Here is a 16,672-nt window from a genome sequence, read left to right as displayed (position 1 = left end):
GTTCTTGGGAGCATTTTTCAGGGTCCCCAGTTTCCAGACTGAGACATAGGCCAGGCTAGTCTGAGCACATGAAGCCAGACACACTTCTATCTGTGGCCCTCAGTCTGCACTTTGCCCCTCCCTCTGGCCACCTGCCATCACCATGGGTTGTGTCTGTTGCAGCGGACAAGGCTGTCTCCATGCAGCAGGGACTGTGCTACCGCTCCCTGGGGCCTGCCACCTGCACCCTGCCTCTGGCCCAGAAGATCACCAAGCAGATATGCTGCTGCAGCCGTGTGGGCAAAGCATGGGGCAGCAAGTGTGAGAAGTGTCCCCTGCCTGGCACAGGTAACCCCCTGTCCCCATCCAGCTCTGGCTATCAAGGGGCTTCCTCAAAGTCAGTGACCGTTTCCCCAGCCTGGGTAGACCCCCTCAGGCCAGAAGACTCTTAGTCTTCCCTTTCTGCTTAAGTGCTTGTCCCAGCCTGGAGCTTCTTCCTTCCTTGCTGCCACAGTTGTCCCCTACAGGGAGGGAGGGGGAGGGGCCTGGTTTCCTGCAGGAACTGTGTCACTCAGCTTGTCCTCTGGTGCTGGCTTTGCAGAGGCCTTCAGGGAAATCTGCCCTGCTGGCCATGGCTACACCTACTCAAGCTCAGACATCCGCCTGTCCATGAGGAAAGCTGAGGAGGAGGAGCTGGCCGGACCCTCGAGGGAGCAAAGGCCCCTGCCCCAGCCAGCAGAGAGGCAGTCACTCCGGGCAGCCACCGACACCTGGCTTGAAGCTGGGACCGTCCCTGACAAGGGTATCTAGAGTGCGGGAGATATTCCCCTTTCCTCTAAGTTTTCAGCACCTCGAAGAAGCTTGAGGTGTTTATCCTGTGTTCCTGGGGTCCCATTTCTGGGCATTAGGAAAGGGAACATGAAGCAGCAGTATGCAGCCCTGGGAGCCTTCTCTCATGGCCTGGCTTGACCAGAAGGCCTCATCCCCTTCCTTTCCTGTGTGGGGTCAAGAAGTGCCACATCCCAGGGGGTTGCTTGTGGAGGTGGGAGAGGTCTGCAGTAATACTTTCCCAGCTGACCGAGCCTCTCAATCCCCTGCCCAGATATCCAGATTTTGGGTCTGGTGGTTACTGCGCTTGCAAGTGAATCCTGGAGCACCTGTAGGCTTTTGGTCCCCTGCCCTGACCTTAGGGTCAGAGCACTAATTCCAGCTCAGTTGCCTAGGACTCAGAAGGTGCCCGGCCAGAAAAAGCCTGGGTCTGAAGCTCCTTGGCAGGTGCTATGGAAAACCATGAAGTCATGCCCAGGTTACTAAGCAACACTGAATTCAGGAGGCCGTGAGTGTATTAGGAACAAGCCAACTGTGCAATCACCAAAATGGGCCCAGGAATCTGGAACAGACAGGACAGGGAAGACAGAGCCCCTGTTGTCATGAACACGAGCACTGGCCAAACCTGGGGCAACTCCTCTCCATCTAGCCCTGTTCCCTGGCCCTTCGCCCAAGGTAGGGGGCTGAGTGACCCATGTGGCCAGAAGGAGATGGCAGCTCAAGGAGGTGGGTCACAGGACCGATGGGGTGGACTGGCCTAGAGGGGTAGGACTTCTGGTCACTGGAGGCCTTAAAGTAAATCAGAAGACTTCCCTTCACCAATCAAGAGGCTGAGCTGGGCTACTTGCAGACTTGGACTTCTATGATGATCAGTCCCAGTGGGTAGGAAGGGCAGGCAGAGGCAGGTAAGAAGAGTCGATCTGCTGCTCATCCTCTGGGGACAGGATCAGGGGTGCAGACTGTGAAGCAGCCAGGCCACAGGTGAAGGGCTGAGAGCTGCTACTACTTTTCCCTAAGCTCATGTTCTAACCTTTCCCTCCCCAGGTGACTCTCAGGCTGGCCAGGTGAGTAAGTCCTCCTACCAGGGAGGGGGTAAAAGTGGTAGAAAGTGGGAACTGGAAGCCACTAGGGCCCCAGGGAAGTGTCCCATGAAGGAGGAAAAGTAGAAGGATAGACTATTCTTCCAAGGACAGACTCTCCTCTCCACATCGTATTTTACTTGGGGAGATGATGAAGTGGCAGGGAGGGGGAGAGGTGCTGATCCTAAGACCCCATTGTCCCCTCATGGCAGTGATAAAAACAGCCCTGGTTATGGAGCAGCCTGTGTAAGCACCCTCTGACGGGGATGGTCTGGCCATTCGGGAACTTTGAAGGGACTGTGCCATTCTAGTGTTCAGTGCCATGTATGAGATCCAGAGCTGGTTCCAGTTCATTCCAGATCTGGCACTTCCTGAGTCAGTTTAGCTTATACCACAAGGTCTCTGCGGGTGGCTCACGGGGAAGTATAGGCACACTATGAAGAGTCTCAAATGGCCCCACAGAGAAGGGACATCCAACTCCCTTCCCTGGGCCCAGAACTCCCCTGTGCTCCCAGGACTGGGCATCCTTCTAGAAACCATTCTGGAAGCAGAAGTGGGCATGTTTCAGCCTTTGCCAGGCTGCCAATCCCTACTATTCCCCTTACCTGCAGCCTGCATACTTGACGTCCCCCAATACTGTGTCTCTTGTGTGCTTGTGTTCCACCAGGAGCATCACAGGCTGTCCTCCCAGAACAAGGCTTTCCTTCCTTGCCCTCATAGTCCCAGTTATATCCCATCCTTCTTTATCCTCCACTTCTCCACTGCTTAGCTGCCTCTGTCCACAGCTGCTGTGGGGGACACCAGGTGTGGCCCTGGGTTCCAGCTTCACCACACTGGTCCAGTGACCCTGGATGCTCTAGTTTACCTCTCCAGCCTCTATCACTGTGTCTGTAATGTGGGTATCATAGCCTTGATACCATACCTACTGGTGTTCTGCCATGTGCCAACACTCAGCGGGCACAAAACATACATGAGCTTGTTTAGTATTCCAAGCTACCATCATTAGGCAGTTGAGCAGATTAATTAAAAGCTTAGATAAAAGTGCCCACCAGGATGCCAGGCACACAGGAAGAGCTCATCACCGCCTAAATGAATGAAAGGGAAGGAGCTGGCAGGAAGCCTAGGTGGAGTGAGTGTCGGGGGGAGCTTACATGTCATGCAAATGACAGAGGAATCCAAAGTGACCTTCTATTTTCATACAGATAACAACCAACGTCACCTACTTACCTGCCTGGATCCCAGGTGAGTCCCTCCTCCTAGAAGCTCCTGGGAAAAAGAGAAGGGAAGGAAAGGGAGATCTTAGTCTAGTGGAGTTACAATGCATGAGCTGGTCCATGAAGCTCACATTGGAGGAAGTCACAAATGATAGTGGCATATACACACTCTGGGAGCCCTAAACACCTGTGGGATTGGCAAGAGACCCTGTGATGCTGCGCAAACATTTCCCTATCCACCTCACTCTGAATCTCATGGTGCCATTTAGTGTGTAAACCAGGCCAAAGAGGAGGCACTAGCTGAAACAAGGGTTGGCTGGGTCCCCAGAATCTCTCCCCAGGGGCCTTGTCTTGCCTCCTGAAACTGTGGGTCTGCCTCTCACTGGAGCTGTGCTCAGAAACCAGGAAGCTGAGTTTCTGCCCATAAAATGGACATTGCCACCTGCCCTGCTGTGTCAGGCAGTGGGTGTTGATATTTGCAATAGAGTTCTGTAAACACTGAAATGCTTTGCAAAATTGAAGTGCTTCAGTTCTGCCTCTATTAAGTTGGCTCACTTTGGACAAGGGGCCATTTTTGTACACCCTTAGTCTCCTTTCCTAAAATGGAGGGTGAGACTGAATGCATGTTAGAATTCTCTAACTCTATATAGTGCCAGGTCAGGTTTCAAGAGACTGGGAGGCACAAGGGGTGACCCACCTAGGCTCTAGGTTCTTGTGAGTCTGAACAACAGGAAGGAGGGAAGGGTCAGTGCCAGCCTGGGGGCCATGTTCCCATCTGCCTTCTGTAGGTGATGACATCAGAAGACCCACACCACCACTGCCTGGACAAGGGATTCCAGAGACCTGGGAAGAGGAGCAAGTGACCCCCTCCACTGTTGTGCAAGTGACCCTGGCCCCCCCAGGTAGCTCTAGCAGTCCTTGAAGCTCTAGGCCCCAACCCTGGGAGCTGTGACTGTTCAGAGCTGACTCCAGGGTAGGGGCATCTCCAATCAGATGAACAGTCTCCAGTGGACTCTGTCCAGGCTTTGTGGCCTGCCTCATTTTATAAAGAGCACAGGGTCCTCCTAGTGAACAGGGGCCTTCCCTGGGACACTGCTCAAGCCCAGGATGGGGAAGGGAAGGGATGCAGGGTATTGGGGAGGCTTACTCAAAGGCCTCCAGGAAAATCAGGGTACCCTCTTGAGGGGGGCTCATGGGGCAGGAGCGGGCTGCCTGCCCCCAGGGAGAGCCATTTCAGGAAGGAACCAAGTTCTGTTACCCAAGGTTGTCTAAGTGCCAAGAGCAGGCAGTCTGCTTGCTCCCTCTGGTCAGCTATGGTGAGAGGCGGGTGTGGGGGAGATCCCTGGCAAATCCACCTTGCTTTGGAATGCGCCCTCCTCAAAGGTCCATTGTCTGGGGACTTGTTTCAAGAGAAGCCAGACTGGTAGTGTCGCAGCTGCTCCCTGTGCACATGTGTGCCCTGGAGCCTGCCCTCTCTAGAGGCTGGCTGTGTTCTTAGCCTCAGGGACTGAGATCCAGAGACCAATCATCTAGAGTAGGAGGCAGGGTGGCCACAGCCCTGGACTTCCTTCAGCAAAGGGAAAGATCCTGTAGCCTGAGGGAACAGTCTAGAGAGTGAGGAGTGGCGTGGGGTTCGGGCTTTCCCAGGGTCCCCTGCTTACTCCCCCTAGGCTCAGCTCCACAGACCTTGATGTGATGTACCCGGTGAGGGACTCAGCTGGGAGTGCTGAGTCTCTGACAAAAAAAAAAAAAAAGGTCTGGAGGAAGGGATACAGGGAAGCTGGGCCAGGCTCAGCAGTGTCTCTCAACAATGTGTGTAACAAAGCCCCACCTCAGCCTTTTACCTAATCCCCCCTTCTCCCCTGCCATCCCCTAACCTCACCCTCTGGGCAGCATATAGAACCTGGCTTGGGACCCCCACAGGTCTCCAGAGGGGCACAAACTTGTTGCTAGGCCCAGGAAAAGGTAGCCAGTATATACACTGGGTTTAGTTCAGTTTAGCAAATACTGTGAAGCCCTCTGTGTCCACACACAGGTGACTTCCCATCCATTTCCTTAGAGATCCAGGGCTTTCTCAGAGTGGCAGGGGCAGGCAGGGAGCCCTAGGTGTGTGGGCTTCAGGCTAAGACCCCAAGGCAGATGCAGATGCTGAAAGCCTCATTCATCCATTCATTCATCCATTCACTCATTTGACACACTGTCAGTGCAAGGTGCTTCTCTAGTTTTAGGGATACAATTCAAAAAAACTATTCTCTGCCGTCTCTGCAGTCTCAGCCCTGGAGTCTGCCCTCCAAACAGCTTCCTAACTTAGCGCCTGTCTCCCTACTTTTTACCCTGTTAGTGTCACCCAAGACATTTCCTCATTTCAATGATTTTGGCCTGTTTCTAGGAGCTCTCCAGGCCCCCCAACCAGTCCGTCTGCCTCTTGCTTCCTGAGTGACCTGAGACAGCTCTGATCACAACCCTTTCCATGTTGTCCTTGCTCACACATCAGGCTCAGGGCATCCTAGACCCTATTCAAAGAGCCCAGCCCTCCTCCCCCATTCTCCCCCAGTGCTTTCCCCTATGCGCTCTGCTCCACAGATCTGTCTGTCCAGGGTAAACTGGGCTGGATTTGCCAGGGACAGCAGCCCTGGGCACTGTGGATGAGAGCCACCCACATTCAGGGGAGGTTGGGCTGGTGGCTCAGCAGTCTTCCCAGCTGTTTGTCAGTAATTAGAACTGATCCCTGTAGGCCGGGGAACGCACTACTGTGAACTCCATCTGGGATAGGGTATAGGGACCCAGCAGAGGCCCATCTTGGATAGGGTTCAGGGATCCAGCAGAGGCCCCATGGGTCTTACACGAAGCCATGATACACGTGGATATGGGGGGCCTGGCAAAGGTGGGATGGACTTCTGTTGGTCATCCGAGACCCTGAAACCCTTTCCCCCAGGCGCTCCTTACCCCACTCCACTGCCTCCCACCCCACTGCTCTGCTCCGTCTCCTGTAGGCATTGATAGATGTGCTGCTGGAGCCACTAACATCTGTGGCCCTGGAACCTGTGAGAATCTCCCAGATGGATACAGATGTGTCTGCAATCCTGGCTTCCAGTTGCACCCCAGCCAGGCCTACTGCACAGGTATTTACCTGGGTGTCCTGCACCTTCTTAGTGGCCAGGATAGATGGGAGCAGGGACTAGGGGATGGAGTCCAGAGTCCAAGCAGTGTACAAGCAGTGCCGTGTGGTTGAATAGTTAGAAGCACAGTCGCTTTGGACAAAGCTAACTTGACCTTTTGGAGAAGACCAGTCCATGAGCCCCATCCAATGATTCTCCAGCCCCAGGAGAGTAGGAGGTACCCCAGCCAGTACCTGGCCACCCTCCCCTTAAACTAGCCATGTTGCTGCCTACAAAGCAGATCACTGTCACCACTGGGGCCATCTCTGGGTAAGATTGAGGCCAAGATAAATCATCAAGTGTGGGCCTCATTCCTCCCTCTGCAATATTTTTGTGCAAAGGAGACACACACTCTGTGGTCTTAAAGGAGAAAGAAAGTGATCATGGGCCACTGAGAGAAGGGGTCAAAAGGCAGGGAGGAAGCGGAAGCAGTCACCCCAGCCCCTAGTGCCTGGGTGGACCTGATGGCCCAACCCTTTAGCTTTCAACCCAAAATAATTTCATTTCCCCATCCTCACCCTTTCCATGCCACATAGCACCCTCCCTAGTGTGGGCAGTTTGTTGGCAGATACTCAGAGAAAGACATGCTAGCCTCCCTGACCTTCCTCCCTCCCTCCTTCTGGTCAGATGACAACGAGTGTCTGAGGGACCCCTGCGCAGGGAAAGGGCGCTGTGTCAACAGCGTGGGATCCTACTCCTGCTTCTGCTATCCTGGCTATACATTGGTCATCTCAGGGGCCACCCAGGAGTGTCAAGGTAAGCCAAGCCTGCCCTGGCCCTGCTTTGGGTTGTGATGGGCGGAGGAGAATGAGTTTGTCTAGGCCCACACAGTAAGGAACCAGACATTCACAGCCCCCAGGCACAGTGTAGCAATGGGGTGGGCACGGGAGGCACAGGAAGAGAGATGGGGGTCTGGCCTGGAGCTGGGAGGAAGCTGCCCATACGCAGGTATGGCAAGGAGGCAGTGTTTGCAGGCCTCAAGGAATTGTGCCTGGAGCCAAGAGGGGATCAGGACACTTGGCTGGAGATAGGGATCAAAACTCAGGTCTCTAAACCCTGAGTGACAAGGAGCTTTCATTTTAGGGAAGGGGGGCAGCCTGTGAGGATGCAGAACTGTGACTCCTGGCAGGCTGGAGAGCCTCTGAGAAAGGAGCTCAGGTCCCAGCAGCTTAGAGACACTGCAGGGCTTTGAGCTTCCCTGGAAAGAACTGCGCCACCACTAGGGAACCCTTGGTTAACACTCTTCAGTGCAGACCCTTTAATAGTATAGAATACTCCCTGTCACGTTCCTCATAACTAAAACAGGGGGTCACTCCAGGGAAACTGGGCTGTGCAAAATAACACATAAGAGACAGAGATCTCTTTTTCTTTGGGGGTCCTGGTATAGCTCCTCTGACCTTAAGGGTCTGCAGAAAGAGAGAGAGCAGCACGTGCTGACCCTTTTATTGAGGAGAAGCCATTCAAATGAGGCAAGGGGTCAGGTTTCAGGGGTTGAGTCTAGCTTTATGATGTCTGCTGTCAGCAGGTTGAGTGACATTAAGGAAGGCCACACCCAAAGGCAAAATAAGAAAAGGGGACACATAAAGTGTTTCATTGGAAAGTTCTATCCCAAAGGGCAAAGGGATAATATCACAAAGGAACAGGTGAGCATAGCTTAATCCATGGGGCAACATGCCTACGTCTGAAGACGCGTTCTCAAACTTCTGGGACTGGGGCAATGTCCAGGTCACTATGAGATGTAGTGAGGTCAGAGCCTCTCCGCTCAGGGAAGGAGAATGTGAAATCATTCAGACTGGCTGTCCACAATTCCCCATATATTTTTATGAATGAGTTCACAAAGGATATAAGGAAGCACTTTTCAGACAGCACCTTAAGATTATAACTGTTAGGAAGCCTTCATCTTGAGAATGGCACAGCCTCTTTCTGAAGCTCACATTGCTGGTTCTGACCAGGGAAGCCCAATGGTCACTCACAGTCCCCCTGGGGTGCCTGAGGAAGCTGTGTATCCTTCCACTGCCAAGGTCCCCTTAGGTTCTGATCCCCCAAGAATCTTGTCTGCAAGATCCAAAGCCATCCAGCTTCTCTCACTTGATTGTGTTGGGGAATGGAGGAAGAGGGGACAGATCACCCAACTTCACAAAGAGTGGGAGAGTATGCACCGTTCAGTGACACTCAAGCATGGAGCCCCTGGGTACCAGGCACTGTGCTGAGCTGAGGATACTGAGATACATGAATGTGGGTGGCAACACTATGGACTCCAGAATAATAGGCAACTAGCTCTGTAGGAGAGAACTGGGGGAGACTTCCCAATGGGGTACTTAACTGGGGTACAAAGATAATAACTGCCATTTAATGAGCACTTATTATATGTGAGCCCTATCCTAATTATTTTAGTTTATAAAACTCATCATGCCAACCCATATAGTCCTTAACCCCATTTTATTGTTTAGGAAGATGAGGTTTAGAGAGATGAATTGAAACACTCAGGGACCTCACACCTAGTTGTGGTTGAACTCAAAACAGAATCAAAGTCACTCCAGCTCCAAAGCATGATTTGCTTCCAATGACACACCCCCTTACATGAAGGGTGTTGGCCACCACTGTGAGCATGAAGAGGAATGGAGGAAGCATGAAGAGGAATGGAGGGAGCAGAAGTTATTCCAGGCAAAGGGAACCATTTCTATAGAGACCAGAGTAGTATTCCCTGGCACACCCTGGGAATAATGATCAAGTCAGTATGATTGGAGTGGGGTACACGGAGGAAGTGGCAGGAGTCAAGGCCAGTTTGGGAAGTGACTCAAGTGCCAGACTAAAGTGCTTGGACACTGTCCTGCAGGTAGTGGCAGCCAGGAGTGTGTAACAGAAGGTGGTGGTTGGGTCAGCTGGCTGTCAGGGAGGTGGCTCAGGCAGCAGTGCTTCTCCAGGCTCCAGTGGCCTGGGCAGGTGTCGTAGCCAAAGAGGCTCTGCTCTCTGCAGACCCAGCTCGGAGAGCTGGCCCAGGATGAGCCCTGGCTGCCACAGGGAGCTGTGTCACCAGGATTGGCCCTGATGAGGCATGCTGCTCTGTGCCAGCCCGGGTGTCCAGATGTCTCTGCCAGCCTCAGCAGCTGGGAGAGGGGGTGGGGCTTAAGGTCAGCGAAAGTCCCCCCACCCCCATGGGACTTGGCTGCCGCTTGAAGAGCTCTTATCCAGCATAACACTTCCTAAATTTTGCCAGTCTCATAAAGTAGTATCACATTATTTTAATGATTTCATTTCATATTGGTTTTTATTTATGAATCAGTTAATTTATATTTTATTAATAGAAGTCATCACAACTTGTGTAAGATAATATAAGTAGAAATAACATGTTATTTAAATATTAAGTATTTACATAAACATTCTAAATAGTATTTATATTGCTCTTAAGCATGAGCATCTCCTTGTGCATTAGCCTTTGGGTCTCCTCATGTGTCAATGACTTGTTCCTGGGGTGGTTGGTGGCTATTTTTTCTTGTGGCTTCTTAGGAGCCTCTTCTCTATGCTAGATGTTTGCCTGGGTTTAGATATTACAACTCTCATTTTGTTCTCTTTCTGCTAACCTTATCTACTTGTCCTTCTTTAAATGTAAATCCTTAATTTTGATCTATCAAATTCATCTTTTTGCCTTGATTTTAATTTGCTTTGGAGGTTTTATTGAAGAAGCCCTTTCTTTCTCTTAGGTCACAAAAATATGCTCCTACACTTTTTTCATAAATGTTTTATCTTTACCTTTTACGGGGCACCTTAATTTATCTGGGGTCCATCTTTACAAGGCAGTCAAGAACATGCCCCGCTCCCCCTTTTCCGTTTCCATTTTTCTTCATACAGAAAGTCAGTTTTCCCAACACCATCTTCAGACAGTGATCCTAGCCCCACCTTGTTTAAGGGTTTTTTTTTTTAATCAAATTTCCACATATGGTTCTGCCTAAAAGTGTTCTTTTCTTTTCACTGGGATTAGAACTTCTCAAAGTGAAGACCAGTTATTTACAAATGGCTGGAGAGTTTTTACTATGTAGGTTCCTGGGCCTGTTCTGCACTGCAGGGTCAGGGCCTGCAGATGGGAGCCTAGGAATACGCATGTGACACCTCTGCCAGACACTGGGGTTTTCTGAAGAACTGCTCAAATGAAAACACTGTCCCTAAACAAAGACTTATTATTGGGTTCCTTTATAAGCACTTACTGGGGTTCTGTACCGGGCTTGGAAGACGCCAAGATAATAACGCACATCCCCAGAGGTTAGGGAGAAACAAGCCAGTCAGTGAACAGTTGTGCTAAGGTCTGAGACCAAAGGGAAGCTTGGGAAAGAGCATACAGGCTGGAGAGGAGGGGTTGGGCTTGCCAAAAGATGAGTAGGAGATAGTCAAACTGGTGGGTGGAAGACCATTCCAGGCAAGCAAACAGCACAAGCAGAGGCTCAGAGGCAGGTCCCATGTGTCAGAAACCAGGAGGTGAAGAGACGAGAGGTGGAAACAAGGAGAGAAGTGGGCGGGCGCTGAATCCTGGAAGATCTTACTTACCAGGCCAAGAAGCCTGGATTATGAGGTAGGCTTAATGCTGGAATGATAACGGCTAACATCTTCATGGTTACCACTGCCAGGTAGGCACAGTATTGAACACTTCACCTGGATTATCTCATTTCAGAAGGATCCTGTGGAGTATTTGAACCAGTGCTGGGGAGGAGCAGTGTGATTAATTTGACTGTGGGGGCAGGGAATGGGGAATGGTCCCAAGGACCCAGAATTGATGCATGAGTCACTGCTGGAATAGGAGTAGGAATCTGCTGGCAATGGATGAGAGGAAAGATGCTCCCAGCAGAGGCATTTATGTGAATGGAGACTTGGAGGTTGGGCTAGTGGAAATCTGCTAGGAATAAGGTTATACCGAGGGGTGTGTGCAAATTAGAGAACACAGTGAGGCCAGGCCAGGCTCGGGAGCCAGTCTGACAGGGCTAGAGGGCTGGAGGTAGCAGGGAGCCCTGGGAAGGTATGTAATAGGGGAGTGGCAGACAAGGCTGGGGTTTAGAATCATCATGGCACACCAGAACGCTTTGGACAATGACATAAACCTCTCCTAACCTTTCAGAAAGTCCCCTAGGGGTAGCACAAATGGCTACTGTACTGGGGCCAGGAAGGGTGTGGTGTGTTGTTGGCCTCCTCAGATCATGCCATACAGACTGTCACTTGACTCAAGATCAGCCTTTGCATCAGGATGAGAAGATAGCTGAAGGGGTCTTCAGGGTCCCCAAAAGTAGCTACTCCATGGGAAAAAAAGGAGCTTAGGGGTCAGCAGGGGTCTGAGCAATCTCTGACCTGGCTCAGGAGCCCTCTGGGCCAGCATGGCTGCAGCTAGTGCCCCCTTCTACTGGACCTTGGCATGGCATCCTTATCCTTAGCCTCTAGAAAGGATGCCTTGGGAACACCCCCTCCCCCCTCAGAGCTGCCTTTGACTCAGGGCCATCCTGTGTGTTTGCAGATATAGACGAGTGTGTGCAGTCATCAGTGTGCAGCGGAGGGCGGTGCAGCAACACAGAGGGGTCCTATCACTGTGAGTGTGATAAGGGCTACACCATGGTCAGGAAGGGACACTGTGAAGGTAAGGAATGGCGATATGGAGTCAGCCTGTTGCCCCACACACTACTCATCACCAGCTCCTCTTCTAGCTTGTCCACATGATGCTGAGCCCACGCCTATGGTCAGGAACATGTCTGTGAACTCCTGAGCCTTTCTATCCCTCAGTGACCTTTTACATCCCCCTGTAGCAAGAAGTGCAAATCTATATGACACTCAGGGAGCATCTCTGCACATCTCTGCCCTCTTACTTTGAAAAATGGCTCTCTCCACATGGCAGTGGAAGAATGAGTCTGTATGGGAGCCTTTGTCTTCTTGCTAAATCTTAGACACCTTCTTCCCAGGCCAGGGTGTCAAATCCTTGCAGAAGGACTAGGTCTTATGCTCCTGAGACTGGTTAAAACACTAATAAATGAGGGTAAATCAAGGTTCTTTCTGTGAAAAACACTTCCCTGGACCCGAGCTTAGGCTAGGCCTTCCCAGGATTCCTGAGCCAAGACTTGCCTTATTTGGGAGGGTCCTGGAGTAAGGGAGAGCCCACCTTCCCAATGCCTTGAGAAGGGAGAGCCCACCTTCTCAATGCTACCACCATGGTATAAAACACAACTGTTTTCACCCCCAGTATTACCTTCTTCTCCCGGTGCCTCCCTCTTTGAGCTCCTCCTCTAAAACTCAGGCTTATGCATGATCAAAGCTGGAACTCACTCCCCTTGACCTCATTCTACCCAAGGAAACAGGACAATGGAGCATTTTCCAGGCAAATGGACAGTGAAGGTACCCACCACTGGATGGATGCCTGCTATATGCAGGGTGACTTACCGAGTGCTTGGTCGATAACTTTATTTAAGCATCACAACAATATCATGAATTTGATATTTGGGCTTATTAAAAAGAAAAGAAAAATTAAAGAAAATGAACCAAGAAAATACCAGAGTATTAAAAATATCAGATTTATACTAACCAGTCTGTCTTAAGGGCACAGGCTCTGGTGCAGACAGGCCTGGGTTTGGCTCTTGACTCATGTCTGGAAATGGAAACCGTCATGCACATCGCAGAGGCTCTAGTGAGGACCAGATAAGCTAATATTTACCAGGTGCTCAGTGCCATCTCTGGCACTTACAGACCCTCAGTAAATAGGGAAAACATTGCTACCTGAGAGCCCTGTACCTTTTCATGTTCAGATTCACTACCACCACCAATACCCTCCCCTGGACAGCCTCCTTCCCATCCAGAGGAAAGATTCTAGACACACACCTCATGCGGAAGGTCAGGCTGAGTTCCTGGCCCGAGTAGATGCTCCAAGACTGTTGAAAGAAAGAATGATGTAGTCTGCACACTTCTCCAGGTTTCCACTAGTAACCACAGACCCGGCCCATCACCCCGGGAGCCCAGTCAATTTCCTCTCCCTCTTTCTTCTTTCTCCAACGAAGAAACCACTTTCTCCACTGAAACCCAAAGTCTCTGGTGAAAGGCTGAGTGGTCTGGACAGTGGCCCATGCAGTAGTCTCAATGGCATTTCCATCGTACCAGAACTCTGGGTTCCCACGGACAGGGAACAGATTCTCTTGCAGACTGCCAGGGCCTTTGCTATTCCCCACCCATATCCAAGGTCCCCTGAGCTTGTGGGCCCTGCCTAAGCATCCTCCCACTCTCTACCCCGTGCTTGCACAAGGAACAGAGCTGGTGCTTCTGTATCTCTTCATGCAAAGACTGACTTCTGGAAGAGAAGCTCAGGGGTCCTCCCAGTTCATAGGCAGCAGACTGGCAAGCTGGTCTCTGGCATGACCATTTCCATGGGTCCCTGAGAATCTCCTCAATAGCCTTTTGCCCAGAGGATAATGGGCAAACTTTTCAGGCACATTGTCCCATTCTTTAGATGGCAAACATTTGTTGAGCACTCACTGCAGGCCAGCCATGGGCTGGGAATACAGCAATAAATAGATAGCTACCAAAACATGCTGCAATCTTAGATTAAAAATCTAAGACAGAAAAATCTGGACAGAAAAATCTCCACCCATGAGTGGCTTCGGTTCAGGGACTGACAGATTGGTGGAACAGCCTTAGGATATCTGGATATTAAGATATCTACTCTGTCCAGAATCTTCATCAGGTTCCTTTGGCTTGGCTTGGCTAATGGCTCAGTCATACCTACTCTGTGCTGGAGAGCCCTTCTGTGGCTCAAGTGGAGACTGAGGGGCTCCCTGGATCTTCTGCCCTCTCTTTCCCTCTTGCTGACAGAACTCTCACTTATGACCCTTGCCACCTGGGGCTCTGGGTAAGGAAGGAAGCCAGCAGTGGCATGCTGGGACAAACTAGATAATGCTGCATTACCATGTTAGTGACACAGAACACAGCCAAGCTCATCATTGCCATGTGTCCATCACGGGTCAGCTGAGAACTGCCCCATGGCTAAAGGAATATCCAGTCCCTGGTATGTGAACAGTCTCCATGGAAAAAAAGAGCATGCTAGAGCATGGCATACAACTAAATGCTTTGGTCCATAAATGACATATGTCATACCCACTCACAGCTTATTGGCCAAAACTAGTCTCATGGCCCCAGGGACCAGGAGGCACAAACCTACTATGGCCCAGAAAATGAAGAGCTGGAATATTTGATGAAGAGCTTCAGTGGGTACCATGTGTCTTCTGTGCAGGAGCCCAGCATCAGTTGCTGCCTGGCACATTAGGGGCAGGAGAGATCTTATGGCAAACCTAATCTTCCTACATTGCCTGGTTCCTATGAGAGAGATCCAAAAACTTCATTTTTTCTCATTTTTTACTAGAAGGATCCTAGCCTCAAATTCTTTCTCTTCATTCCTGAAGTCTTGCATTCTTGAAGCAGGGATTGCTTCCCAATAACTTTGTGCCTCCTCCTCCTTCGGCAGCCTCAGCCAGGACCAGCAGGTCATGAAGGTAGATGCTCTCTCCTGGGTGGCCAATGTCATCAGTCCTGGGTCCTTCTTCTCTCCATCTCTGTCTCATTCTTTCCACCTTGTCTTTACAGAGAGCCTTAGAATATCTGAACCCACTGTTACCATAACCCAACTAGGGGCTCATGGTTGCCTTTACTAAGATGGGTATTAACTTAGTGTCTCCTGAGATCACTTAGGAATTGTGAGCATCTCCCTGCTGATGTTCACCTGAATAACCACCTGCCCTGGGCTTGAAATGGTCTCAGATCACAGAGGGCTTGAATGTGTCCTGAATTTTGCAGGCCAAAAAACCTCAGGGGGGACTCATTTTCACTCTCCATCTTTGGGTCTCTCCTCCTCTGCAACACTAGCTGCTGGCATTAGTCCCTAAGCAGAAAGTCTGTGCTCTGCCCCTTGACCTGGCCCTTGCATTTTCTCTGTGGTGCTGAGTAGGTCTTTCTTCTAGGTAGGGGCTCTGAATCTGAAAAAGCTGGTGGACTTCCTCCAAGAGAATAGCAGTTACCCACATAGGAAGAATAAATTCTCCTGTTTCCTTTGGAGCTTGGCCAATCATCTGTCACCACTGGTGACCAGGAGCTACATGCAACATTTGTGCCAGAGAAGCAGAATGTCCTTCTGCAGTTTCAACCTTGAGTTCAGCCACTGTGGTCTGATTTCCCCACCTCATTTTAGGTCCCCTAGGTAACTTGACGATAGACTCCCCAGGGGATGCCAGGTCACTGGGGGAAAAGCCTGCGCTTAGCTTCTTGGGGAAAGAGCTCCCACCTCTTCCTTCCTATCACTCTCCCTCCCTGGGTCCCCTCTTCCCCTACATATCTATCTGGTTGGTGCCCAGGTCATCCTTTCTATCTAATGTCCCTGGATCTCGGCAGAGTGGGATCCCTATGGCTTTTGGCTGGAAGAAAGGGCTGACACCTCCCTGGCAGGGAAGATTTGCCGGCTTCGCCTCTTCAGTCTGAACTTGGCCTCAAGGCTGGTCTGGCCAAATCCAAGATGGGAGTTTCATCCTTGATCCTCATTTCCTGGGGCAGGAAAGTTCATTTTGATTCCACTGCCCCTCTGGTGATCTAGTCTGGGACCTGTGGCAACAGTCCAACTGGTGACTGTGCCAAGCACATCTAGTCCCAGTCATGTCCTCTTTGTAAAGAGAAGGCCTTCACCCAGGAAGATATGAAGGCTCATCCCCAAGAGTTCAGCTCACAAATAGAGCCCTCTGACCTCCCAAGCTAATGGCAACCACATCCTACTGTACCCACCCAGGGAGTCTCCCTGTCTTATTTTTAAGTTCTTCCAACCCTCTTTTTTTGTGTGTGTGGACAGTGGGTGGGAGGCAGAATTGGGAACATGAGGGCATCTCTCATTTTTTCCTTGTTTTCATCTAGGCAAAAACTCCCCAACCAAGGGCAAAGTCAAGGATTTTCTGTGTCCCAGAGCCGCGCATGACCTGTGTGGTTTGGTTCCCAGGGATAACTAAGGGAGGGACCGTTGTTTTACAGATATCGACGAATGCCGTCACCCTGGCACCTGCTCTGATGGGAGATGCATCAACTCCCCTGGCTCCTACGCTTGCCTGGCCTGTGAGGAAGGCTACAGGGGACAGAGTGGGAACTGCGTAGGTGAGGGCTGCTTGCCAAGGCAGAGAAGGCTGACCGGCCTTGGGACTACTGGTTGAGCCCACACACAGGGAGAGAAAGGTGGGCAGAGGGAAGTGGCTGGGAGGCAATTGTCCTCCATGACCCAGTGTCCCAGAGGACACAGAGCCTGACATGAGTGGGCTTCAGTTATGGTGCTCTGCCCTCTGAATCAGCAAGGGTGGAGGCCTCTTCTGTTCCCTGGCCACATCCGTTCTGAAGCTACAGCCCCATGTCCCAGAAGCTTCTGTGGATGACT

At 51.1% G+C, this 16,672-nt stretch overlaps 1 protein-coding gene across 3 annotated transcripts in view; it reads left to right on the top strand.

The window, feature by feature from the left end:
* The window catches only part of Ltbp2 (latent transforming growth factor beta binding protein 2), a 108,060-nt gene that overhangs the window by 78,029 nt on the left and 13,359 nt on the right, over window positions 1–16,672 (top strand). For 2 of the 3 annotated variants that reach the window (XM_040274547.2, XM_021723774.3), the window contains exons 11-19: window positions 163–327; window positions 581–781; window positions 1,852–1,871; window positions 3,089–3,128; window positions 3,889–4,002; window positions 6,094–6,222; window positions 6,886–7,014; window positions 11,753–11,872; window positions 16,279–16,398. In XM_040274547.2, the coding sequence (XP_040130481.2) occupies window positions 163–327; window positions 581–781; window positions 1,852–1,871; window positions 3,089–3,128; window positions 3,889–4,002; window positions 6,094–6,222; window positions 6,886–7,014; window positions 11,753–11,872; window positions 16,279–16,398 (1,038 nt within the window). The remainder of the gene's footprint in view (window positions 1–162; window positions 328–580; window positions 782–1,851; window positions 1,872–3,088; window positions 3,129–3,888; window positions 4,003–6,093; window positions 6,223–6,885; window positions 7,015–11,752; window positions 11,873–16,278; window positions 16,399–16,672) is intronic. The other variant, XM_021723775.3, reaches the window with a different exon arrangement.

This window comes from Ictidomys tridecemlineatus, chromosome 5, assembly GCF_052094955.1.
Source record: "Ictidomys tridecemlineatus isolate mIctTri1 chromosome 5, mIctTri1.hap1, whole genome shotgun sequence".
Classification (NCBI taxonomy): domain Eukaryota; kingdom Metazoa; phylum Chordata; class Mammalia; order Rodentia; family Sciuridae; genus Ictidomys; species Ictidomys tridecemlineatus.
This window is presented reverse-complemented; position numbering and strand designations above follow the sequence as displayed.